We start from the raw sequence: 27,815 nt of genomic DNA on the forward strand, positions 1-27,815 counted from the left end.
TGACCTCAAGGTTCGTAATCATTAGGGAACACCATCTTTACACGAAAATCGATTTTTATTGGTTTTACTTTCCATGCTGCTCCCGCGTGTTTTTTCCAGCGAACCAATACGCAAAGTGTGTACGCTCGAGCTGAAACTACAAACCAAACGAAATTGAGCGAATCCGTTGCTACGTAATCGAATCGGTATTAATTTGACGATAATGATTTTGTGTATTCATTTTCTTTCCGGATGTCCGTGATCCGGGAGGAAAATCGGGGCAGATGCGGATGGTGTAGCCTAGCCTTTTCTTAACGATGTGCATAAAAATGTTCGAACCCGATGACATCGTTTGATGGGTTTGCTCGAGCGGTTTTATGAATATTTAACGTTTCGGGCTTCCCCTCCGAGGTTTGATTTGTTGCCGCGGCGACGCAGCGACACTCGGAGTGCTGTTTACACTTGTTCTAAATCCCTCGTAGTAAAAGCGGTCTGTTCGGTTTTTTTATGCATGTTTCTTGTCACGTCTCGTTGCAGATGTCATAATATGGGTTACCCGTGCGAAAGTGCGCATCCACAGCATCGACCAGTACGATCGGACCGCAACGAGCATTGGTCAGCCGAGCAGCACCTGCAGCTGCTGGATCTCCGACCCCGCCAAAGCAGCACCCTTCGCGAGCCACGGACACCGGTGTCGCAGACCACAACCGCAACCATTAGCCACCAACCGCAACATCAACCAGCGACGAGCGGCAGCGAATCTGCACCGCGGCCTTCAAGAACCACTACCAAACATTGCCCGCCGGGTGGCCAGGAGGCAACGCCTGCGGTGGACGGAACGGGCAGAAAGGTGGCCGGAACGGCGAAGAAACGTCGAAGAAGCTGTTCGTCACCCACCCTCCGGAAGCCTTCCCGTAGCTTCCTACATCCCACGACCCCGACCGTGCTCGACAGCTACGCGTCCCTCGTGCTTAACAAACTTTCCCAATTCATCAGACACCATGTAGGTCCGGCACGGGAAGGGAGCGCCACGAACGACGCTGGCGTGAGTCCCACCCTGCCAACGAGCCTGCCGGGCTTGATCACTCGCGAAACTTCACCGAGACCGTCCAAAGTAGTACGCCAGCAGCGCGAGCAGACACCGAACAGGCTCTTCCGAAGTCGCCGTACTCGAAATCCCGCACAGTGCAGCGCCGGTCTTAGCGCGCCTAAATCCGACGTAGAGAAGGTCCCGGAGACAGCTCCCGATTTCCAAACGCCTCGCAACGACCCTCGAGCCACGAGTCCCTCTCGGGAAGAGCACCTTCACGTTCCCGCCCGGGAGCACCGGAACGCCGAGGCGAACGCAGCTTTCCAGCCCGTAGCAAAACCAACCAGTAGCCACCATCTTGTAAGACATTCACTTTGTTTATACGCAGCCTCTAGTGTACTACTAGCGTTATGTTATCTAACGATACCAACAGTTGCCTCAGACACAGCACACCCCATGTAAGTACCGTGCAGGATGACGAACTGTCTGTACTCGGCTGGCGCTTTTTCCCATTCCGGTCAAGCTCATTTTTCACAATCGGTCAAGCTCATTTTTCGTACAATGTTTGAGAACTTCGTGCTTCGTCATCCCCAGAACTAGGTTTTGGGTTTCTTCCGTTGCTTGTCGGGCTTTATTTAACGAAATTCTTTCAGCTTAAAAATCCTCATTCAACCCTCTTAGGGAGTTCATTCGAACGAAGTATTTAATTAACAGTAGATTAAACTGGCAGAATGCCAGTGAACAATCAATCAATCAAATCCGAATGAATCCCTAATCATTTCATCATTTCTTCATTTTCCCACATACCAGCTTTCATTGATGTAGGCAACCTTGCTCACATAGTGAAAACGCTATGCCAGAAAATATGTTCAAAAGCTAGCCCGAATGTAAATTTTCTCTCTTAAAGCATTCACTCATGTTCAACGGACATGGGAAACCTTAGAGCGCGCTATGCTACTTGTTACAAACCGCAATAGGCACTGTCACGGAATGCAATGCTAGCGCTTTTAAAATAAAGCGAAGACTGCTGTAGGCAGCATTATTTCACAGCACATGTTCTAATTCCTATATTTCGTTTCTCTATGATAACCCTTAACGTAACCTAGCAGAAGAGGAAGAGTTCGGTAAATACAATAGTACCCACCCGTAGAGTCAACCTTTCAGTACGAGACAAACAAATTGCCAAAACTCATAAATTGCATTGGTGGAAACTGTTCGTGAGATCGATACGAAACATTTTTTTCACGTTGCTAAAAAATCAAACCAAGAAACATCCAACTCAAGTACCCGTCACTCAAACTCCGTTTGCAATTCAATTCCATACTAATGCGTACTATAATAATGAAAGTTGGTTTATACACCTTCTTTTGATATATTCTCAAGTTTCAATTGTTTCGATACCATTTAGTCTACTGCATGCGTTAACCTATTTTCAAACTCTGTGTCACTTGTTAGTCCTGTAGATGAAATTCACTTTTTTTTAAATGATGAAAATTTGTGACTAACTTCGCACTCTCTCCTATATCTGCGCCTCACCTGTAGATTCGCCGAAGGAAAGTCGGATAAGGAAATATTGGACCATCTGCTTAAAAACTCCCGTTACGATAAACGATTGCTACCACCAGTGGACGGTAAGTATTGCTTTCTTTTAAGTGAAACATCAGCGTTTCTAAGAAAAAATAAACCAACCCATTATCTTCCATTTTCAATCTGGACGCAGTAACATTTAATCCTCAAACGAAATTCATTACACGGAAAAAACTTTTTTGGCAAACGTTTTTTAACCTTATTTTAAATGATTTGCGTATGGATTGTTCGTTCACAAAGGAGGATGAATTATATCGTCCACACAAATTTTAAAACCTATTTTAGGACAAACATTTTCAACTTGTCACACGCCTTTACGTTCTTTTATCGGATTTTTCTCTCTAATAAAGGATGGTTTAATTGCTTACTTAGGGTTTCTAGTTTTCCTACCTTATATTCCACCACACACATGTCTATAATTTTATACATACCATGGATACTTCTGTCAAATGCCTTAAACAATGATCATTTAAGTTTTTTGCTGAACCACAAGTTTATTTGATTCAATGTTTCAATAATTGGTGTAAATAGTTTTGAAGAAAACATCTTTAACAAGAAACAATTGGTTTAATGGAAATGATACGTTCGTCATAAGATTTATGTTGGCAAAATGAAAAATCAAAAGATGCAAAAAACACATGATCATTTAGTTTGTTTGATGTAAAATTTGCCGTTTATCAGTTTTGTTTAAGATTAAGTGTCAAAAAGCTTGTTTTTTATACTAATTTGTTTCCCCTCGTCTGAAAGCTACAATAGATTTTCCGTTTTGCTAGTTTACTTGTTTGGCCCTCCTTTATTGTATCGGCATGAGTTTTGCTTTCGTTTCAGTTGTTTGGTGAAGTGAATTCACTAATTCCACCTTCGCTACTGTTATCGTTTGCACATGCCGTTTTCTCGCCATTTTCCCTTCTGTTTAGCATCGGGTTTGTCGTCACCTTTCCGTTGAAACCCTTAGTAGATGTCATTATGTCGTGTCTCGCTCTTCAAACAATAATCCCCTCAACCACAAGGCTTCCAAGTACGAGCATCTCGCGCAAAACGATTGCGGATTTTCAAACAGAGACCGAAATGAAGCTGGACTCCTCTGCTCCACCTTCCGAACCCAGCGGGACCGGCAGAACGCCACAACGAAACAAATGCCCCTTGAAATGCGGGGGCCGGTGAACACGCAAAACCATGTGCACAAACTTCTTCCGAACGTCTTCCACCATCGCCACTTCTTGGTGAAACCGTAATGACAAAAACAGATACCACCAAGTACGCCCATACACATTCGTAAAACAGAAAACTAAAACAAAATAGAACCAGCAACCCAACCTCAACCCGACTGAAACCGTAAAACCTGCTCCGAAAAGGGTAGCCCTGTTTGCTTCTTCTTCTTATCTCTCTTCCTCTTTGCAGATGCGGATTTTTGCTGTGGCATGCACACGCCGGAAATGGCTAAACACATACCGGATATGCGTGTTCCAGGACGACCCCAGAATCGTGGTCCGTTTGCTTTCCCTTGTGCCCTAGTTTTTCTCTGCTACCGTTTCCGTCCGCTACTTTCTTTGTTCCTTCTTCCTCCCACCAGTTTCCGTTTCGTACTTTGTCTTGTTTGGTTTTTTCTTTCCATTTTAATATCGTACCACCGTTTGTCGTTCGTTGAGTAATTACGTTTTCCAGCGCCCCGTGCGAATGGCGCCCATCTTCTGTTTACGTGTCGATTTCGTGTGTTTGTACGTATGCCGTGAATGCTTCATCCATAACTGCATCCATCCGTCGCGGCAATATGTTCAGCCGCCTTTCATTAGCTTTCCTTGTGTCTGTCTAATTTGGTTTCATGCACACAATATCAACATATGTTACGTAGGCTTGTATATTTTGTAAAAAAATATGACACTATATGCAAATAACATCTTTATAAACCAGATCAAGTAATTTCAGTTCTGTTTATTAGTTTCAACTAGAGAATCCTATGTTTTTCTTAAAACATCGTACAAACCAAAAACACATAGCTGAAACAGTCATTCCTTTTAATGAATCCTGTTATTATAGATTCTACATCCATCAAACAGTTAATTTTGACTATCTTATGCACTTGAGACTTTATTTATTTGTTTTCATAATGTTATATTTTTGACATCTGCTATTATCGAATCTACTTCTTAACACACCAACAAGAACGGTATCTTCATATTTCGACTTTCTCCTTTTTGGAGCACAATCGCTTCATCGTGCACCGATATTAGACAGCATTTCCCGTAGCTAGTATTCAACTAACGCTGTTTTAATAGGCCCTGCGGAGCGTGACTGCGTGGTGTTTATATTTTTATTTTGTAATATCCTACCATGTTTGATTTTTGAGTTTGTTTTTTTCTGCAAAAAATAGCAGTAGTCATAAGTAGATCTTATGCTAATTGCACGCGGACGTCAGATGAAGATTATGATATCCTTAACAGCATATCAATGCCATTCTTTACCCTCCCTCTTTAGATCTTCACTTGGGCGGCTCACTATACTCTTTTTTCCGTGCTTCTTCTCATTTCAGGTACATTGACTGTGAACGTAAGCGTTTTACTATTAAGTTTAGCTTCGCCTGACGAGTCTAGTTTGGTAAGTATGTTTGCGAAATATGCGGGTCCAACCGTGGGTGTTCGCTTGTGAAATGGATGAACACTAAATAAATATTATACATTGCTTGGTTGCAATCACAACGCCGCTTTGCGCATAACAACACTCAGTCGACTCGTATTTGATAAGCGACTAATCGACTTCCTTCTTGCATGCAAACGAATTCAGAAATACGAGGTCGAGTTCCTGCTGCAGCAACAATGGTTCGATCCACGGCTGCGGTACGCGAACCAGTCGCAGTATGAATATTTGAACGCAATACATCACCACGAGGATATTTGGCTGCCCGATACGTACTTCATCATGCATGGCGACTTCAAGGACCCGATTATACCGATGCATTTTGCGCTCCGGATATACCGCAACGGAACGATCAATTATCTGATGAGGTAAGTTCGCGTCCCGGTACCCTGTTTCGTCGGTTTGGGAAGAAAACATTCAATTACTAATACAATTTAAAACGTGAATCTTCAAACAGATTATTACAAGTTGTTTATTCCTTCCCTTTTCTACAGGAGGCATCTTATACTGTCCTGCCAGGGACGACTGAACATTTTCCCATTCGATGATCCACTGTGCTCGTTTGCGTTAGAAAGTAGTAAGTACATTCATCGTAACTTCATCACTTTTGATTACTATTGCTGAACATTGTAAGATAATCACACAGTTTTTGACGATATAAGAAACAAACAGATCATTCTTGAATTCCAAGAAACCAGAACCCAAAGAAAAATTGGGCTTGCTTCAACGGTTAGCGAACGATGTTTACTTGCCAGTTTTAGCTGAATCAACCTTCCTAAGCCAAATTGAACGTAAACAGAATTTCCTATCCTCGAAAGCAAACCCAGCTTAAGCACTTTCACTCCCTATGTGAAGCGAAGCCAACCAACGGTGCGTGGCAAACGTTACAAGGAGTTCTTCTCATCCCCACGACAAGCCACTTCTGATAAGACTTCCTCCAGGGATGCTTCGTGACGATTTTCACATTGGGTCGGAAAAATGTCCACACCCGCGCATCACATTCATCTTTATCACTCCTTATCCTCATCGCTTCATCTTAACCTCTCACTTTCGCGTTTCCTAGCGCTTCCTCAATGTTTCTCTCTCCTCTCTCTTTTTCGCTCCGCCTGCTCCGGTTCTATTCGCACAGTATCGTATGAACAATCGGCCATAACGTACGTCTGGAAGAACGACGAGGACACTCTGCGCAAGAGCCCTTCGCTGACGACCCTAAATGCGTACTTGATACAAAACCAAACAATTGCCTGTCCGATCAAGGCCAGCTGGAGAGGTAAGCGAAAGTTTCGGCAATGAGTGTTTGTTTTCGGATCGAAAACGGGAGCTCCGTGGTTGACCCTGAGCACGGAGAAACGTTTAGTTTTGATCGAGTGTTCTGTTGACTACTTAAATATTTGTGTGATTTTACTCAACTTTTATCTTCCTCTTCAATGTTTGCATTTTTCCATTCGATTTAGTTTGTTTTATTTGTTGTGCATATTTGCAACAAACTGGTTGAAAGCGAAGGTGCATTCAGTGAAGAGTTTTAAGAGATAGTTAAATATTTGTTGGCTTGTCTTCTTCAAATTTTAAATTTCTTTAGTCATTGTACGATATCTTCATTGTACGATTCTTTTCTCGGTAATATTTAACTTCTCTTCATTTATTCAAATTTATTTCGCGTTTGTAAGAACGTTTAAATTTCACTTAATTTAAAAGCAATTAGCATCAAAATATAACATTATATCCTATTTGACATTTCTTTCGTTCGAAGGCATTTAAATAATAGTGCATTTTGTTTTTTTTTATTTCAAACTGGAAACATAGTTATTCTGCAAATGTATTTTTATGTGTCTGCTGATTAGTCTCCTAACAAACCATTAGGTACTTTCAAAATGTTTGTGAACCATTTACCGGACATTGGTCTGTAGAATACTTTTCAAGATTGAAACAAACCTAGCAAAAATAAAATATTGCAGTAAGCATCCTCGAGATGCGCCATTTTACACTTGAACCACACCACTCTTTCACACCTCGTTAGTCAACCGAACAATGCGACCTTCACTTCCGCTCCATTTGAGTAATCGAGCAAAAATTGCAAATTATTGCAACCTCAAGCAAGGCGCACGCTTCCAGTGCGCAGCCATAATTAAACAACGAACAAGCGTATGGCTCGGACACTTTAGTTGAGTGCAATGTAAATTAAGTACCACTCAACATTCCTTTTCCCTCCCCACTTGAGTCGCAGTCATCCCGATTCCTTCGGTGGTTCAATGTAGAGAGCACTTTTTCTCTCCGGTTTTTGTTCGAAACAGCCAGTACACATAAATGGCGAGAGATGCAGTAATAAAAAGCTCCATGAATGGCACAGTCGTTCATTTATACAATTGTATTTACTTTATTGCTGTATTGGGTGTTTTTGCTTTGACGCAGCAAACTGGCTCATTTTAAAATAACGTTGTCGTTTGGAAAGATTAGATAATTTCCACAGCATTGATTGCGTCTTTCAAGCATTTTTCATACTGATTTTAACATTTTAAAATATTTTTCTTCATTTTCAAAAGAAAACATCTTTGTCTAAAATTATCCTCATTTTTTTATCTCTTATAAATAAAACAAATTAAAAATATTGTACACATTGTAAATTGCATTAATTTGTCTGTCAATTTTTTTTTGATTATTCCTTTAGTTTTAAAGTTTACAGAGAGTTTCCTACAGTGGTAGTCTTATGTAGAGTCAAATATGAATGGATTATTCTTTTATTGCAACATTTTTTCATAAAGTTTTAATATTTGTTATCTAGTTTATAAATATTTCATTCCTACCTCAAATATATTATGCAAATAATTATTAAAAAGTGTTTTCGTAGGATCATAAACTTTAACTTTTTAATACCAGATCAAACTTATACTGAACCATGTGTCAAAATCTCATAAAAAAGCAAAAATCCACCAATTGACGCATCCTTTGCTCTACCTTTGACAAAACACGCGTTCATCGATTATTACCGATGAGAATCTAGACATATTTTTTTCAAATTTGTACCCAACCAGCACCTATCCATTCCACTCTATATACGCAACTGAAAACAATCTGTAAAACTCACAATGACATATTGCACGTGCAAACATTTTCTTCATCAGCCGAAGGACAAACGTTGTCGGTAGAAGACGAAGAGTTTCTTTGTAATTTGTGTCAAAGACGCTTTGAGGAGCAAGGTACATACAAGCATTCAAACTTTTTCTATCCTCCCGTTGCCCAATGTGCTCGAAACAGCCAACTGCCCCTTGTTTTTGCTATCTGTAGATTTTGGTTACTTAATTTCTTTGTCTACAATCATTCAATTCTGTTTATGAATGTTCACTCGAAAACAATGTTTATCGTTTTCACATCGTTTTTTTGTCTTGAGATTTTTATAATAGGTATACTTGTACTATGCTTGACTGGCCAAAAGCACTTTGCACGTTTCATGTGGCGGTCTCCTATTGGCATAATGGTGCCAAAGCAAAAACTTTGGATAAAAGGCCCTGTTCTTAACAAAGCAAAGTGTAAATTGACATTAATTGAATAAGCTAATTAAAAATATTTCTTTACATAATATAACCTAGAGACCTAAAGGCACTATTCATTTTGAGTATAGCTTTGTTTGGTTTTAATTATGCATCGTAAGAGTAAACATAATGCACACAGCTACTTAATATATCTCAGCACAAAGTTTTACTAAGATTCATTTCCTTTCCATTGTTTGTTCATGATAGAATCATATTTATTTGGAACAAGTATTGTTTTATTGATCTCTTACTTTTATTTATATTTTTACAAAACTTACTTATAGTTTTATTTATGATATATTACATATCACTCACTTGCATGATGTTTGTGTAACAACACAGTAATCTACTAATGAAAAACTTCATTACAAATGAAGGTATCAATAACAGAAAAAGCATTTTTACATTAGATTGTTTTGCTTGTATTCTTCTAAAACTTCTATTTTTATATCCGATTAGTTTTTACGTTTCTGGATTGACATTTCGTGCCGTTTCTACACCCTTTCCTCATTATTGTTTTTTTCGAAGCAATGATGTTTTTCTTGCCAAACGAACTAAATCCATCAGCCCTCTTTCTCTGCTCTGTACTGTTTCCTTTCACAATCGCCCTGTAATGATTTGTATCTACTATCCTCCCTAGTTTTGATCCTGGTAGAGCAAAGTACTGTATCCGCGAATGCGAAGGCAAACCAAAATTACAACTAACACTCCACCGTAGCAGCCCTCGAACAAATGGTTGACCGTATGAAACCTTCTCTTTTTTCTCTACCAACCCCCCTTTCGGTGTGTGCGTGTATGTGTGTGTATAGGAAATTACAGTTGTCTGAAAGTGGATTTAATATTTACAAGAGATAGAGCGTTCTATTTCACGACCGTCTTTATACCGGGCATCATCCTGGTGACGTCATCGTTCATCACCTTCTGGCTGGAATGGAACGCGGTCCCGGCCCGATCGATGATAGGTAAATGGCACACGTATCGCATCATCCTGCGCGTCATGGTTGCAAATGAAGCAAATGCAATCCCGCTACCACATGACCTTTGTACGATGTACGCTATACGAAACGCCATGCTTACGCCCGACCACACAAGACCAATCAGATCGAACTGACCGAATCCTAACCAGCTCGCAACCAGCAAAACAGCAGACGTATACATCCAGCGAACTAATGAACATAACCAATCTAACGATTTTTATCATGACGTGGAAAGTTTGGTGCAAGCAAATCATCATCGATGCAATGCTCATGCCTTTTCTTCGATTTGCTCTGCATGATGCACGTGATTCAAGAAAGATGCTAACCCACATGCTCCAGACGCATTAAAATGAAGAAAATCACAATGTTGCTTCGGAGGAAAGCCGGTAGATTCACTCTCATTCGTATATATTACCAATCACCAAAAACACACATACATCATAAACAGTGCCGTTCCGTTTTGGCATATATTTAAACTGTTAAACTCATCGTGGCTGAACCCCTTTATTGATAATTATATACCGAAGCATGATTTAATGGAAATCTGCACAACAGGTGGTTCCCGTTGTTTCAAGCACCAGGCGTCTCCATTGACACTACTTAAAAGCACCCTTTACTACATACTTATTACTCTCGAACTTCTGAAGCTTTGTTTTAAAATTTATGGATAGCTCATCTAAAACAATTTCGTACCAGAATCCCTTGTCAAATATTTAGCGTTTTATCCAATACTTTAAAAAGAGTTTACACTGCTGAACTTCGTCCATGGAAATTGTGCAACACATGCCTCAAAGTGGTAACCCATTCTCGAGTTGAAACAAAACAAATCCGTACCCTATTGGAATTTGCCGATTCAGTTGAACTAATTTGATATTTAAATTTGACAACCATTTAGTTTAATTTGGAATCCAAAGTTCTTATTTGTATTCAAATAATTATTTCTGTTTTCAATGATTCTGCTTTTTTTTCGAAAACATTTCGTGGTAAAATTATATTTAAACAATGAAATTTCCTGAAATTGTACGGATGGCATAGTTACGTTTCAATCGCATTGTTTCTTCATTCTCTCTCTTTCTCTCTCTCTTTCTCTCTCTTTCTCTCTCTCTCTCTCTCTCTCTCTCTTTATATTTCTCTATCTATCTCCGTGCCCCTCTTTTCACATGTTTCTCACTCTTACTTCGGTTTTATTCATTTCTGTGTGAAACTTCCACACTTTCACATAAACTTGCGTAACACTCCAAAACAATTTGGTGTGCGGCCTCTCATACCTTCGCAATACTTATTGCAATTTGTCTGTTGCCAAATCAATTAACTCCCATATCCCCTGCGCTCTCTGCTTCAAACAACTTTCCGGAATTTCGCCCCCGTCAAACATAACCAATATATAAATCCACTCCAACACCATCCCTCGGTCCGGCGGTGACAACTACTACCCTCACGGCGCCCATCAACACACTAGGTAATTACAGTTGCCTCAAGGTAGATCTCATGTTCACCCGGGATCGAGCCTTCTATTTCACGACCGTCTTTATACCGGGCATCATACTGGTGACCTCATCGTTTATCACGTTCTGGCTCGAATGGAATGCGGTCCCGGCGAGGGTCATGATAGGTAAGCGCATTTAATACAATAAAAATCCCACCCGACCGATCAACCCCCCCTTTCTACCCTAGAACCCTCCCCTTACCCCCTCCCCCCCCCCCCCCCCTTACCACCTGCCCGTGCACTGTCCTAAGTTCGTCCCGAGTGCGAACATTAAACGCCCTGCAAAACATCCTGCGAAACGCGGTCTAACCTCATCCACCTGTACTCCCTCTGTATTACTGTCTGCTCACCAACACACTCTCTTCTGCCATCGTGTTGTCCTCATGGAACCGCACTGTCGTCGCCTTCAATGTGTTGCTTCTTGTATTTGTGCTCATGTCCATTGACGTATGTTAACTCTTAACAATTGCGACTGCATTACCATCTGTCCGTGCAGCGATTTCACTAAACTTTTTCACTTACCTTCACAGAAAGTTAACCTGATTATACGAAAAGATAACATTTATTTTGTCCTTAGTTCATTTTCAAACACAATCCGATAGACTAGTGTCAAAAAAAGGCCAGGAACTTTAAAATCTTGGCCATTTTTTCGCAAGTGGAAAACGTGGAATCCTAATGTGGAAAACGTGGAAACATTTAATGCACCGGTTTGTATTGCCGTTTGATTTGATATTCGTAAAGCGAGAATTATAAGCAGTAAATTACGAGCCGGTGGGCCCTCCGGTATGCCGCACCCTCCGCACCCTCGTAGGTCGAAATTAATGGAATGGACCGATTGCAAACATTTAGGTATATCAACGCTCAATAGGTGTAGCCACACCCGAAAAAAACGAAAGCCGGGGCCTCGATTACTGATTTACCCAAATTTCTGGATAATTAAAAAAATCTATTTTGAGTTTGGTGGATAGCCCCCTGGATAAGTAATGGAGACAGGCGTTTCATATTACATGTACCTATCGTTGCATACATTCTGGCGCATGTTTTACCTCTGCAAGTATATATGTAATACTGTTTACCTTGTTCAACCTGTTCCAAATCATGTCCCATTCAACTTCTGATTTTATTTATTGTGGTGTTGTGTGAGCCATCCATTTATTAACTTCATTTAGCCAATGGTATTAGCCATTAAGTAACTCAAAATATTAAACATAGATTTTACAATTATTGGTAAAATAAAACGTGTCTTAACGACAAACAAAAAAGGGAAACATACAAACATATTACAACCAGGGCAACAATTGCATTCAAATAACCGGATTTTGCTACAAAGCAACCATTTTGTGTTAGTTTTTTACACCAGTGTTTCTCTTCGCTGTAAATAACTTCTCTTGACTGAATGTTGTACTCTCTATGTAAATGTTCGTGTAATTGTGCGAAGAAGCAGTGTATATGGGATGCCTGGATATGTGCACGACATGTGGATCAATAGTCGTACGAAATTGTTACTTTGTGATAATCATCAGGCACGGGTAAGAAAAAACTGCCAACATTAAAAGTCGATTGTTTTTTTTTTTTTTTTTGTTTGGGCAGATCAGTTTTAGTTTACTGACAACCAATCCCTTAACGGGAGTGCCTCGTCTACTCAACACCAACAACAAAACATTCCACGATTTACCGCCGATAGACCTACTCGCCATCGCTAGGTGACTGAGGAAAACCACACTGACATGGTCCATCCAATGTACATAATTTCAGCACCTGACGGACATAGCCATTTCCGGTCGTTGGGTTGCCCTGCAGGTTACGACCGGCAGCCGGGTGTAGAACTATGTCAAGGATATGGCAGTAGCCGCTTTCGGCTCCTGGTGAACCGGTGACACCATACGTATATCGAGCGATGGCATGCGACCGCCAATGTTTGCGATACTGTACCAATGTTTGGTTTAATTGGATGCGGTTAAGTGAACGAATCAATTTAGAGCAGGTCGATGGATGTCATTTATTTTTAGAATAGAATCAGCGGGATTTATCTGCCCTTTTGATTGGCTAAATTGGTTAGTGCTAGATACAAATAAATGAATATATTAGTTTTTGAAAATATTCCCAACAGAGAAATAATTCTTAAAAACGAAACTTATTACCGTATAAAATCAGAATAACGAAACATGAAAATCAAATGAGGCAAATTAAACAAAACTACCACATTGCCACCGTGCTGGTATACGAAAACAAAGCTTGCTTGACATATTCCCGATATTGTACATTAACAAAACACATCAACTCACACACACACACTGACACACATGCAAATTAAAGCACACCTAATTGATTGCACCCTTTGGAGAGGAATTTTCATTTGCGTGGAATAAAATTTCATGCTGCAACGAACACGAGTCATGCTTTCTCCGCGTAATGATGCATTAACGTTTTGCGCTATAATTTGTGTGTATTTTTCACCACTTATCTCACCACTTGGCTGTATAAATACGGCCTCCTCACCCTGTTTCCCTCCTCACCCCGTTTACTCGCTGTGGCTTCTATGAGTGTTTGCGGGTTCCGGTATCAAGAACGGTCACATATCGCGGTACACCTCGACTACCACCAGTCGCTTCATCAGTCAAGCACAAACGACTAGTACGGCCACGAAAACACACAACGCACGCTCCCGACATTAGGACGCCTCGTGCAGGACCGTAATGGCGGAACAACCGCCATTAGTTTTGCTTCACCCCGACGCCGACAACGGACGGATTCATTAAAAATGCGACGTGCTCATTAAAAATGCATCCCTGCCGCTGACCAGTCCGGTATTAATATGTATCCCGTTTTAACTATTTCTTTCTCGTTTTCCTTTTCTCTTACCCCGTTCAACTTTCACCATCGACTTCGGTTATGCGCCACCGGGCGTCTCCATCGATCATCGGTGGGACCTGCAACGGAAAACAAACGCCACGGAATGTACAGGTGTAACGACCATGTTGAATTTTTTCACGACCTCAAACGGTTTCCGCAGCACTCTTCCGGTCGTCTCCAACCTGACGGCAATGAACGTGTGGGACGGTGTGTGTATGTGCTTCATCTACGCGTCCCTGCTGGAGTTCGTCTGCGTCAACTATGTCGGCCGGAAGCGACCGTTGCACAACGTTGTATATAGACCTGGAGAGAATCCAGTCACTCAGGTAATGTAGCACAAGCATTATGCCAAGCGGTATACATTTTCTTTAAAAAAAACTCAACAATATTACCCCACCACCCCTCGACATTTGGGGGGAAAAGAACATGACGACAAATGCCGCCGCCGACGGCAACAAACCGGAGACAAAATTAATTAATTAAACCAATACCCCGAAGGAGAGATACGAGCGGCATGTTCTTTTGCCCTTTTTTACCGAAAAAAATAAACAACCCTTTTCCACTGGCACCCACCACCTTCGGCCACCAGAAACAATCTGTTTACGTTCACTTGCCTACCACACCACACCGTGAATCGCCCCTTGCGCGATCACTGCAGTGCACATTACTTTTCTCTTTAATTTCTCCACAACTGCTGTTCTTCTCATTTTCTCTATCGCTGACTCTTTTCATCTCTGCGATTATTTCATCTATGCGATTCGTTTGTGCTTTTAGTTTGTGTTTGTTTAGCTTACAGTACGTTTTGACGCGTAGTTTTGTTTTGCGTCTCTTTTTATATTTTGTAACAAGATTCATTCACATATTAAAATTATTTCTTTATCCTTTCGATATTTTTTCTCTAAAATATGATTTTTATTTTTGGATTTGTTTTTTTTTTTTGTTGCTCCTATTGAACATTTATCATGATTTATGTTCAATCATCTACGCGGTTCGAAAGATCTTCAAAAATTGGTGTCGTTAACTCGACGTGTTGCAACCGACTCTTTATTTTAACCTATAGTAATGTAATTGGGCTGGGAAAAAGGAATGTTTCAGCCACGCCTACATTAAATGCTAAGATTCGTTGCATTATCTATAACTTATCATATCTCGCAAACCGATAGAAATGATTTAAAATGTCCCAAACATAATAATATCAATGCAAAAGGAACACCAAGCAAAAGTCTCCCGTGTCAAAAACAAAACAGGCTTGTTTGAAGCTTCAAGTTTACTAATTGCTAAAAATAATGTTTCTCTCAGTATGTCGGCCATCAATTTTTTATCCACCTGTTTCAAACAATGTTATGCATCCTACATGTTTTTTCGTGTTGTCTCGCTGTGATTTTCTTCTATAACTATGTTTCCTAACAAAGCTCGGCAGTTTTTCCTACACATTTCTTCTCGCTTCGTTTGAAATACATCCTGCACATGGCTGTAGCGCTTAATAAATGTTTGAGTGCAGTTGCAGTTTTACTCGTTTTCTTCTACTGGCCTCTTTTTCACAAAATTTATATTTATGTTAGAGCGTCATATTTCCGTAGATTATGCCAGTTGGACGTAATATATTTCAATTATAAATAGCTACTTTCTCGAACATGTTAAACAAATTACCGTCTTGACTAATCTGGGATAAAACATTTTGTTCGGTGACATCTCTTAAGTAATGATCAAATAAACATTTTTCATCCTTACGAACTCGAAGAACTTGAAGATGTGTTCCATGGACTTACATTTTAGTATTATCAGCCCGTAAACTTTTATATTTAACATTGTAGTTTACCACTATTATGTTTCGCATATTGTTATCGACTAATCATTCAATCTTCTCTCATCAAGTCGACGCAGAAAATCTGTTGTACTGTATCGTATCAAAATCAACTCTGTTCAATACCTTTTCCACTTTTCGCCTACTTTTAACAATACTTACTACTTCTGACGTATACGAACAATACAGGGTTGCAGTGTGTTGTCCTGAAACATCACGAGTTATCTAGATTAGTCAAATCTAGTGAACATTTTAACACTATAGGGGTTATCATGAAATCGTCGTTTCGTTTTAGCGGTCGCTAAAGGTGCTCATTTGTTCATTTCAGTCGCTAAAAGTTCATTATAATGAACAAATGAGCACCCTTAGCGACGAATGAGCGCCTTTAGCGACCGCTAAAACGAAACGACGATTTCATGATAACCCCTTATACCAGTTTCTCCAACCATGTCGCTCAATATCCCTCCAATATTTCATTTTTCATATGAAATCAAATAATCCTTTAATCCAGGCAAGTCAAAATAAGTTCTAAGTTTTGAAAAAAAAAGAATTACACGACTAATCGTATTCGTATTCGTATTCTTCAAGCACCTTCTACAAATGAACACTTGTGCAAGTACAATGAGGATCATTTCTAACATCCTCTGGTGTCAACAGATACATACATAGTGCATATATCATTCTCGTCAACGTAGTTGACAGCTACTGTCTATGGAACTTATGGTTTTCCAATTCAGAGATCATTGGTGAAGAGACTTCCGGTACATTCGTTAGGATTAGCTAAAAAAAACAGGAAGACTCCTTTGTTGTAATGTAGCAATGATAGCTTTTGAGGTCAGGTCAACAAAATGGTAAGCTGCGACTAGGACATTTTTGACTTCATGAAAATGATAGACGTTGACCAGGAAAGATGTTGGTGTTTCCAGCTTTCATTCTTTTCTAGATCAGTTTGCAAACGACCCAACGTAAAATACTGCAAGTGGAGTTGTTATGCAAGGTTTATTGATTTAGCTACTAAGCAATTAGAACGATAAAATATTAACTAATTTCTTATCTTTGTGATATCTATTTTAATTGCAAAATATTTATATTATTTGAAAATATTTACTTACTAAATTTAAGATTTATGAAGCATTAACATATGCTACGTATTTTTATGACAGTGTGTTCTCGTGGAAACTTATAACGCCATTAGGCAGTATAAAAAAATTAAACCATAATCCAAACATTAAATTCCTCTCATCTAACTAAAATCTAACATTTTTGTCTTTCGAAGTTCTGTGTCATAATCTTACCAATTAGATAACATATATCAATTGTTTGGGCCAGTGAAATCAGAAAAGAATTAAATATTTCGTGTTGCATTCAATATTTTTGTCCTCATCTGTTGTTTTAATAGCAAGTAAAAATCGACGATTTAATGATAATCTTCACCAAACTATTCAATTTAATACAAATGTTATTAGAAGCCGGATAGAAACAATCGGACTAATTCATTCAACAATCAAGCTTGTTCTTTTATGCTTATTTTTTTGGTAAGAATTTTGTATTTTACAAAGTCCATCTTTCTGTGCGATGCTTTCAGAGTTACGACAAAGAATCAATCAATCTTCAAACACTTGAACAATATCATAAAGATGTTTCCAATCGGGAACTCAACGTAATTCTTGCATTCGTTGCTAGTGAACTTCGAACTGCGCTCTATTCTATGTTACAGGCCGCTCCACTACTGGTTTTCCGAAGAATCGAAATAACACGTTTTGAGACATTTCATGTTTATTATTTACACAAATGTTAGTTTGTCCCCATAAATCCTCGTATCCTCCTATGAATCTTAAGTTTTATAAACTTTCAGTTTTTCGTACGATATATTTTACCTACTTGTTTAATAGGTCTCATATTGGTTGTTGCTTTTGATAGTAACTTCCTATTTCTTAAACTAGCTTCCCATTTTTCTCTTTCGCTTCTTAGCTTGCTAACCGTAAAGGTTTAACTTTAGCTGCTTTCTTTCTGTGCATTTCAAGTTTTCTTTGTACATGGTTTTTCAAAATACTTAAAGCAAACATCACACTGAGCTTCTTTATTGGAGGTCAAATTTATGTTTTACAAGATATGCATTATTTATAATAAGCTCAGTTTTCAACAAAAACTAGTCAACCTAACTAGTATTCCAAATGATTCAACACTAACAATTAGAACAACAGTCAAGAGCCCTAAAACGAAATCGATATCGAAGAACCTACACTTCAAGTTGAAAAAATGGATCCGCTCATATCAAATCTAAAACAGAATGTAATAAAACTAGTGAAGAACTAGCGTCCCTTTCATGATTTTTTTATTCTATTACCACTCACCAACCACTTAATTTCCCAAAATACGACGAGCTCTGTTGTATGTATGTGTATGTTTTAGTATCAACCAATTTGTGTAATGTCATTTTCCAGCGTCTTCCAGCTGTCCTAAGCAGGATCGGAATTATTCTCGCTAGTCCCCTGGTAAGCTATCTTATTTATTCACCATCATCTACTAAACCAACCCTAACAACCAAAACCCAAACAATCATTGATACTGTCTCGAACGCGAATTTACATTCAATTTTCCCTCCCCTTTTCTCCCGCGCTAAAGAATGAATAACATTTTTTTCCTGAAAAGTTTATTCCTTTACCTTCCACACAAAACTCTTTCAGAGCATCCAAAGTCCGCCTCACTGTCCGTAAATAATTGAACACAAAAATAGCGTTGAAATTCGAGTACATCTCTGAATTGGACGATGTTGCTAATGCTGCTGATTGCTGATGGCGCAAAAAGAGCTATCTATCTCTTAGCAGCTTCCTACCGCATTTGGAGCTAACTTCTGTGGCTTTGTAAAACTGTGATTTACTAAACAAATTCTGTGAAGATAACATATATTTTAACATGGGCCACTTTACGTATCCTATCGCAAACACACGGCATACGAGTGTAGCTATGCTCTAATATTGCATTTGCTTACGTTTTTCTGTTTCCTTTGCTTTTTACATCTTTCGATTTTCCAGGAGTAGAGCATTGTGTTGGATAGATATGAATAAAAACTGATCCGTGTAGAATTTTTCTAAGATCAAATAAAAAGCGGTCCTATTTTTTTTTTTACTAATGAAACTGTTAGAAAAAAAATGCTTAAATATAAAGAAAACTAAATTTTATGAAGTTACCATTCATTCCATTAGTATTTTTTATTCACATCTTTTATACTCAATCGTTCTCTTTCTCTTTCTCTGTCTGTACGTCTCATTTCTCTTTCTTCTCCTTCTCTTCTCTTCCCGATACCGCAACATTACATTTTGCGTGAAACATGAAACACATTCTTTAACAATTTAAATTTCATAATTACAAATACGTTCGTTTTAACTTCCAATGAATTGAATTTAAATCAAATTGGATATTTGTTGCACTCCGATATATTTGGCCATTACCACAAATTAAAACAATCATGGACAAATCTGCTTGCTGAATATGATAAAATAAATAAAAACGCTTCAAAAACATACTTCTCGATGCTCGACAGTCTTCACGACTCCTTCCGGTAATATTCCAATTGTCAACTATAGTCAATCGATAGTGAATTTCTTCGTTATTTTAGTCTTACAAGCAGCAGACGCTCATTCCTAAATCTTTGAATATTTATCACTTATCTTAGAGAAGTTAGACACTCTGCATTATTTTAAAATACTTATTATGCTGTTTCTTCACGTTTTTTCACGTGTTCTGTTGATTCGGTTCTCCTGTTTAGCTCATACAGCCTACAGCTCCGCTTTTTGTCTTGCTGGTCATTTTCCGTCCATCGGTCATAGATTGTCATCATTCTCATGTGTCTGAACCCACTGCCTTCTATTTATCCTCTTGGGCTTCGTAGTTTGCGACGCCTTTTGCATTAGAATCTGCCTGCTACAGTTATCTAGTGTCAAAGCTACAAAAAAGATTCCGGATGCCGTATATGTTCCGTGTTATCATGCGATTTAACTTTTTTTCTTATGTTTGCAAAAGTCACGGGTTGGCATTTTTGTCAATGCGTAAATGTGACGGTTTATTCTTATTTCTTTTTGATTAGAAAAAAGAAGCAGAACGAATTATGCTTGCGTTTAATCTTATCCAGGAATTAATAAATCTAATTGGATTGTTGAATGAATTAGCTGAAAACACTTCAAACATGTTGGTGCTTGATTGTACGTTTTGAAATAAATTTTAGAATGTTAGCAATGTAGCATTTAGATTGACATAACAAAGCCATTCCCCGCTTGACAACTTATCCCGCATAAAACATAAAAAAACCATTTGGTACAAGTTCAGCACAATTTGAGACCCTTAACAACAATATGCCTTATTTTCTGTTTGGTTTATTTTATCAAAGAAACAAAATTTGCCATGTCTCTACATTGCCTTATCAAACATTGTAAAATATCGGTTAATTGTTACAACTAGACAAACGATACAACCCCGAAGCCAAAATCCAGCTAATGTAACCTATCACAAGATGTTTGTTTAGTATTTTCCGTCAATAACGCTGCAGTAGAATAAAAAAGCTTATTGTACGGTTTTACGTAGCCTTGTGCGTGGTGCTTATCGTGTGAAATGTTGCTTGTCCGTTGTGTACCTTAGGTGCCGCGGATACTTCGTTACGTTTTTGTAGGTGTATTGTCCGTCAACAATTAATGTGTTAAGACATGTACAAATTCTAACAACATCCTTTCATCAAACATCGTTCATTTGGGGCTCAGCCGCCGTGTTGAATAAATATTCATAAAGTACCCTGGGGAAGACTAATAAAAACGACATGCGATTTTGCTCAAACCTAGTTGATATTTTGATCCAAATCAGTACTGCTCTAAGGATGGATAGAAATGTTCTATTTTTGCTGCATTTTTTAAGAACATTTGTCCTATTTTTGATCAAGTTTTTAAAATAAAGGTTAAGATTAATTTTACTGCAGCAATAATATACTAGCAGTATTCTGTCGGCAGTGCCAGAACAACGACAACACGTGTTTGGCATGTTTGATAACACATCCCAACATAACCTCGCATCATTAAACTAACACCGGCGAATGTTAATCGTCAGCAGACACACTGTTGCCTGAAGTATTAACACAACTCGAAACATTATTTGAACGAGCAGGAAACAATTGACCGCGAGTTCCACACCGCCATTGCCGCGGAGAAGACGACCGTCGCTACTGCCGCCTCTGCCACCACCGCCGCCGCCGCCGCCGCCGCAGCTTCCGGTCGCGTTGCGCAAGTGCCATCGCGCGGCAATTTACAGCCACCACCGACGGCACCGGTTGTGGCGACCTCAGGAGCACCTCTCGGAGCCACGGCTGTAGGCGCCGCAGGCGCTTCCGGCCCGGGGGGGATGCGCCCGGCACAAAGCAGTGTGGTGATGTGCGAGGCAGGACTCGAGGGGCCCGCCGAAATCGGCCTCACGCGCCGCCGCCCAACTGTCGAGACGAAGCTTAACGAAATTGGGCTCATGGAAACCAGCTTTGTAAGTTGAACGCCCCGCGGAGCACGGTTGACTGTTGCCCTAACGAGCCGTTCGCCAACGGCCCTTCGCCTTCCCAGGTGCAAGCACATGATAGCGATGCATAAAGCAAATGCCATTTTAAAGCGTTCCAATATCGATTATCAACACCGAGTGGGTGTTTTTGACCTGCTCCTCTTTCCTATGTTCGACGCTCTGTGCATCACTACCGTGAGCCGTGCGCCCGTTGCAAGCGCTCTCGAAGGCTGCCTGGTGTTTGTTTTCATGTGTGTTTGTGTGTGTGAAAATTAACTTACTTTTCATTGCACTTGTGTACTTGTGTTTAACATATAGCATCATATGGACTAAACCCATTTTTCACAAAAAGAAGGTTTCCATTTCACCATCAACAATATGTGACAAAAACTACTTGAACTTCTGCGACGTTTAGAAAACGTTTAGAAGTCCGTGGATCATTTTTATATTTTCCCACTTCTTACGAGAGATAAATAAAATACAATTCGAGGCTGCAAGTTAGCCCGTTGGCTGCCGCGCTATTTTAGTACAACAATTTTTGATAAAATTTACTAAACCAAAGGTTTTAGAAAACCAAGCATATACTATGGTTCTTAAAGGATACATGAGGATTGTTGGTGTCACCCTCAAAATGGGTGACATCGCAGACAAGGTGTTAAATGTTTGTTGAAACTCTTCATAACATTTCTAAAACTATGGATTCGAATCCCTCCCAAACCTTCGGCCGAATAAGAGCCAATGATTTCCTGCTCATGCGGTTAATGTTCCACGCCACCTTACTCAGATTAGCTACATTCCGGTACTATACACACAAATGAACGCAACAGCTCATCCTAATCGGTCGTCAGCAGCCCCAAAGTCACTCAGACTTGGTGCTTCTTTTCCTGCTTTAAGCGGAACATAAATCGCTTTCCACCGTTCCGTCCAATGACAACCAAATGAGATGGGTGTAAGGTGGAACATCACTCTCGCACAAACACACACACACCCACACACACATATAAGAACACCCTTAGGCTAGCCTTTTTCAGCCGATGTGGCAAGGGAAGAAAATTATCGCCCCAGCAGCAAACCAGCTAGCGTGGAGCAGCGAGATATGACCGGGAATCAAAAGCAGAAAACCGCTTGAACAAACCTTTCGAAGACTGCGATTTCCGATACGAGAGTGCTTTGAAAGCGACTCGCCCACCCGGTGCCGGTCTGGCAGGCAGCCAACTCATCGATTCTCCGGGCGCAGACGAAGCTTTGGGCGGAAATTATGATAGGATCGAGTTGATTATGGGATTTGCTTTGGCCATTGTAGGCCTCACTCGAACGGGGAAGCCAACGGTTGCGGGAAGGAGGAAACTCACAATAGTGCACAGCTAAGATACAGCGAAACCACAAGCCTTCCACAGCATAGCAAGGTGAAAGAATTATTGTGCCCCGGATTGCCCCAGGGGACTCTTTCGGCTACAAACAATCGTACATCATATTTATTGTTCGTTTATTGACCGTTGAACCCAGCACTGGTTTGCATAGACGAATACCGGATTGCTCCTAGGAGCTGACAGAGAGGCATGTTCAGCCACTGGGCATGGTCAGATTTACGAAGAATTCCGCTTTTCATCTCACTGTCAACGTTCGGCTGTTCGCTGAACAATGGCATCTAATTTTCCGAGTGTACATTTGGCGAAGTACAAGTTTTTGAGTCAAAATGAAATTATTTTCCCCAACTCCCCGAGTTTCCGGAGAACATAAATCTGCTACTACAGTATCGTTTGTTTTTTGAATAAGCACTACGCGTACAACAGTCAATAACGAATTTATTGAACAAGTTTTACAATAGCGCGATATTATCAGTAGGTTGCGAAAAACAACCAAAGGATAAAATCCAAAACCGACAACATCTCGCAGATTGATTCAACGTTGCTTCGTAAAGTGCAAACTTTGCTCGTTGTATCCATCGGATACGTGTAACTTCATTTGTCGCATGTCGCTTCTAATTATTAGTAGTTGCAATGGGAAAATAACAAAACTCGCTCGCTTCCCGAACGGAAAGCTTGTTGATTGATAGTTAGCTAATTGCATTTCGTAATGAATGACAAACCGAAAGTCCGCCCCACTGCCTGCAACTCCGCTGGATTCTTCGGCTACGAAAGCTCACGCTAAAAATGGAGCAATGACATTGAACCATGGTGACTTCCAACAACGTACACCCTTTTTTCTCGGTAATAACACAGATGTTTTCCACACTTCGTAACAGGTGTTCTTCCTGTTCATGCTACTGATCCGAAACAGTCCTTTTTTCACCAACTTTCGTCATCAACATCATGTGCACATGTTTCATGTCTTGACGCAACTTCTGTCTACAAGAATAGCCATCTACAGCAAGGATGCATTTTTCATCGGGATGATAATCGATATCGTTAAAAAAAACTAAAGAAAACCCAACTTGATCGTTGATTTAAAGCAAACACCCTTGAAAAGAAACCGACGGTTTGATAAGAATGCATCCTCACTGAAAACATTTCTTCTAGATCAAATTATCTAACCTTCTCGATACTGATGCTGCTTATCGTCTAGATAAACGTGTGTAATAATTAGTTTTGTGTTTCTTTACTCTCTTCCTCTATGAACCGCCATCAACCCTATGCTCTCTCTCTCTCTTTTTTCTTTTCCCTTCCTCCCTTTTTCGGTCTTTCTTTCGGTTTGTTTCCTTTCGTTGTGTCCCTACTCTAAAACTACCTTCCCCGATGCATTTTAAACCCGGCCGCGCACAATTAAATCGAAACTTGCCAACATTTTCAACCTGAACCCATCCACCCGGGATCCTGGAATACTAACCTGTACAATCACACATACACACCTACTGTCACATCGTATCGCCTCCTTCCACCACTGCTAACGCTTCGTGGACCTGTCCTGCACCTATCGTAGCCGGTAAGTGTGTCCTGTTTCCCACCTGAAGACGACTACTATTTTGAGCGCAAAGATTGGATCATCTACTCATATACACAAGCCGACACACACACAATCGATCCTTTAATTCTCTTTTCTCCTGTACATTTTGTTAACACAAACAAACATATTCATACCTACTAGGGCAAACAATACAGAGTACTGAGCAGGATTGCTTCAAACCTGCCAGCCTCATTGGCATTCACCCGGAGCTTCCGATGTGAATTTTTATTTTCGTTTCATGTTACACAACATGAGGCAGCTGGTTCGGCCAGAGGCAATTTCCCTGCAGTGAAAATGTACTCTTGGGTATTATATTTGTTTTCTGCTCTCCCAGTGGACGTCTTGTGCTTGTTAACGATAGTACGGACTTGTCTTTGCTATCGTAAGTGAAATACCTTCAAGGAATGAATGATTAAAGGCAAAAACCTTTAGTGTTTTCGTACGGAGTTTACTCATCTATTTTATACAACGTTTTCTAGCAACATTGTTTCGTGTTGTGAGAAGCGTTTATTATTTTTCGAACGACAATAGATTAGTACTACACATAGGGTTAGATTAGATAAACTGTATCAATTGAAGGAGTCAAGAGGAGATTTTCATTATATTTGGCACAATGATCGTCTTTATTTTAGCTACATTTCTTAACGTTTCTTGCTTCGAGTGATTTAGTAGTTAAAAAAAGTCTTTATGCAATAAACTGGGTCTTTTCATCATTTAAATTTTTCATCATTTCAATCATTTTAATCCAATTCATTAGGTTTTCATTATGGCAAATTCGTTTGTGTTATGGCAATCAGCTACATCACCAGATAATATAGAACCCTTGGAGAATCCAATCTTTGCGTACAATACACAGTAGCTTGCCTAGTAACTGTTTATTCTCGTTTATCTTTTGTATAAGAATAAGTATAATGTTCCGTCAGTTCAAAATTACCTTAAAAATTGAAGAAGGAAATTTTGATTTTTATGAATGCATCGTTACAGCAGATTTAAACAAGGATCAACAAGTGTTTAAAAAACAGCAGTAGATTAAAAGTCATAGAGGATAAAGTGAGCCTACAACAATTCAAATTCAATATTCACCAATATCAATAGGTTACGAAAAACAAACTGCCATATTGTGCATATGCCATTTCCTTCTGTAGCAACATCCTGTCAACATCGAAGACATGCAATAGAAGACACATTACATAAATTTTTATACATAGCTAACTCTCACCAATTAAAGTTGCACGCCACACGTCTATCCGTTTTCCGAGCGAGGAACTAGTCCTCAGGTGCCATCCATGCTAGGAATCTATTCCCTTCTCACGTCTATCCGTTTTCCGAGCGAGGAAATAGTCCTCAGATGCCATCCATACTAGGAATCTATTCCCTTCTCACTCGAATGGTCCTAGAGTGCTTCTCATCCTCTAACCCGTCTTGGGTCAACCGTTCCGGTCAACCGGAATCAGCAGATGGATACCGACCATGCATGCTCTGGTTGTATGATTAGTGTGTATGATCTGTATAGTGACCATAGGTCATAATTAGGGGTTCATGTTTAGATGTTCAACTTCATTCAACAATCTATGAGCAGCAGCAGATTAAATGGAACTCGCGTTAGACCGGGAAACAAAGTATTTCCAAAGTCACGGGTCTCTAGGGAACGCTTTCAAATCTAATTTATTCCACCTCACTTTTGTTTCGTCCTTTCGAATGTTGCTTTTAATTTTAAATTGGGTAACAATCATAAAACAAATAATATTAATCGCTTTCCTATGAATCACCATGTTCGTCCGTAATGAAACTGAGTTCCAGAACTACGCAAACTAATTTCCGTATATTTGTTGATTTGTGTGCGTGTTTGTCCGCGTGTGTGTTTTGTGTCGAGTTTTCATTTAAAATAACGTCAAGTTAAACTAATGAACAAAACCATCAAACAAAACCGCTCCTTTGCCAGTTCGCACGGTGCAAAACTAATACACTCCCTTGTTTTATCATAAACAAAAACTCCCTTTTGGTTAATGTACCCGAAAACTGGATTGTTTCGTTTTGTTTATTAATTATGTTATTTGAGTTTTGATTGAGTGAGTTGTTTATACTTCGACCTCGCACTCGCATTACCGAAGCGAGGTCTTCTGTATCCGAAAAAATTTACCCCACCACTAACCATGCTCCCTTTGACAGGGTGTCAAGAAGCGGGAATCTGGCGGACCGAACGAGATCGTCGCGTGTACTAGCTGCGCGGGTGGAACCAGCCCCTGCACGCACTCGGCAAATAATGGCTGTGCAACTGAGGTAGGAAGATATTATAATTTTTATATGTTATAAGTTTATAAGTTATAGTTAAAACAAGATATGTTAAATGATACAGTTCTGTGATTTACAGATACATATTTCATTGTTTCATTCTCATAAGTCTCGTACACATGCAAGCAAAGAAAAATCTTTTCCGAATGAAAAAAAGCTTTAGAAAACCCAAAACGAGATGATTTGCTATGATTTCGTTGAACTAACTCTTTATTGCCTCTACAATATTAACAAAACTCTTCTTCAACATTTATTCTCATTTATTGATGTCCCCATCAATGGTAAATATGAAAAATAACTTTGCATACGCTAGCCTTTCTTACTAAAATCTAATGATTTAGTCACACTCACAATAAATGCTACGATTCATTGTTTCTAAGTATCTGAAAGTTAACATCGAATATCAATATGAGTCATAAAGTGCTTGGAAATTTACAAATAGTGCATTCTAAATTTTCGTAGACTAAAATCGGTAGGCCAACCCGGTAACCAAACAACATTTCCAGTGCGTTAAAAGTACAGAGATTTCATCTTATAGTTTTTGATTATTATTTTATTATTTATTTTTTGTATTTCATTCATCAACAAATCAGGCGCAACTAATTCCTTTTTTCTTCTGCCCTTCCAGACGTGCTTCGTGCAAGTGCGCAAAAAGGAACCGCCCCATCCGATACGCGTGGCGAAAACGATCGATGTGATCGCACGCATCACCTTCCCGTCGGCGTACGCGGTCTTTCTCATATTCTTCTTCATCCACTACAAGGGATTCTCCTAGAATACAATCCAAAAATCACTCATCCACAAGATCTACACCAACAATCTGCTGTAACGGTTGGGAAACCGGCAGGCGAGTGTCCTGGTTGGTCTGCGACCGCGGGACGTGCTCGTCGGCTTTCAAACGCGTTTGCTGGGATGGAACTTTGGATGGTGATTTTGGTGACCGACGCTGGTCGCCCACAGGATGAATCAATCAAGAAGAACAACTGCAACAACTCAGCCCTGATTCACAGTTTCGCTCAACGTACCGCATTGGTAGCTAGCAGGAGGCAATATGTCCGATAGAATAAGGAGTCAATCAAAATCCTTAGCGTACACATACCAGAATACCTTGGGACGAAGTACTACGATGTGAATCAACATTTCTCACGAAGAGCAGAATTTATCACCGGCTATC

General features: G+C 39.8%; 1 protein-coding gene across 1 annotated transcript; it reads left to right on the plus strand.

Annotated features, from left to right (window-relative positions):
* The first annotated feature begins 526 nt into the window (after positions 1-526).
* Positions 527-27,416, plus strand: LOC131264646 (gamma-aminobutyric acid receptor subunit alpha-4). The gene is made up of 15 exons (XM_058266916.1): positions 527-1,467; positions 2,119-2,133; positions 2,552-2,640; positions 3,998-4,084; positions 5,127-5,191; positions 5,378-5,598; positions 5,725-5,807; positions 6,360-6,500; positions 8,350-8,424; positions 9,567-9,719; positions 14,185-14,399; positions 18,322-18,372; positions 21,029-21,394; positions 26,519-26,629; positions 27,270-27,416. The coding sequence occupies exons 1-15, from the start codon at positions 527-529 to the stop codon at positions 27,414-27,416; spliced, it is 2,760 nt and encodes a 919-aa protein (XP_058122899.1).
* The last annotated feature ends 399 nt before the right edge of the window (positions 27,417-27,815 follow it).

The sequence above is a fragment of the Anopheles coustani genome, chromosome 2 (genome assembly GCF_943734705.1).
Source record: "Anopheles coustani chromosome 2, idAnoCousDA_361_x.2, whole genome shotgun sequence".
In the NCBI taxonomy this organism is placed as follows: Eukaryota; Metazoa; Arthropoda; class Insecta; order Diptera; family Culicidae; genus Anopheles; species Anopheles coustani.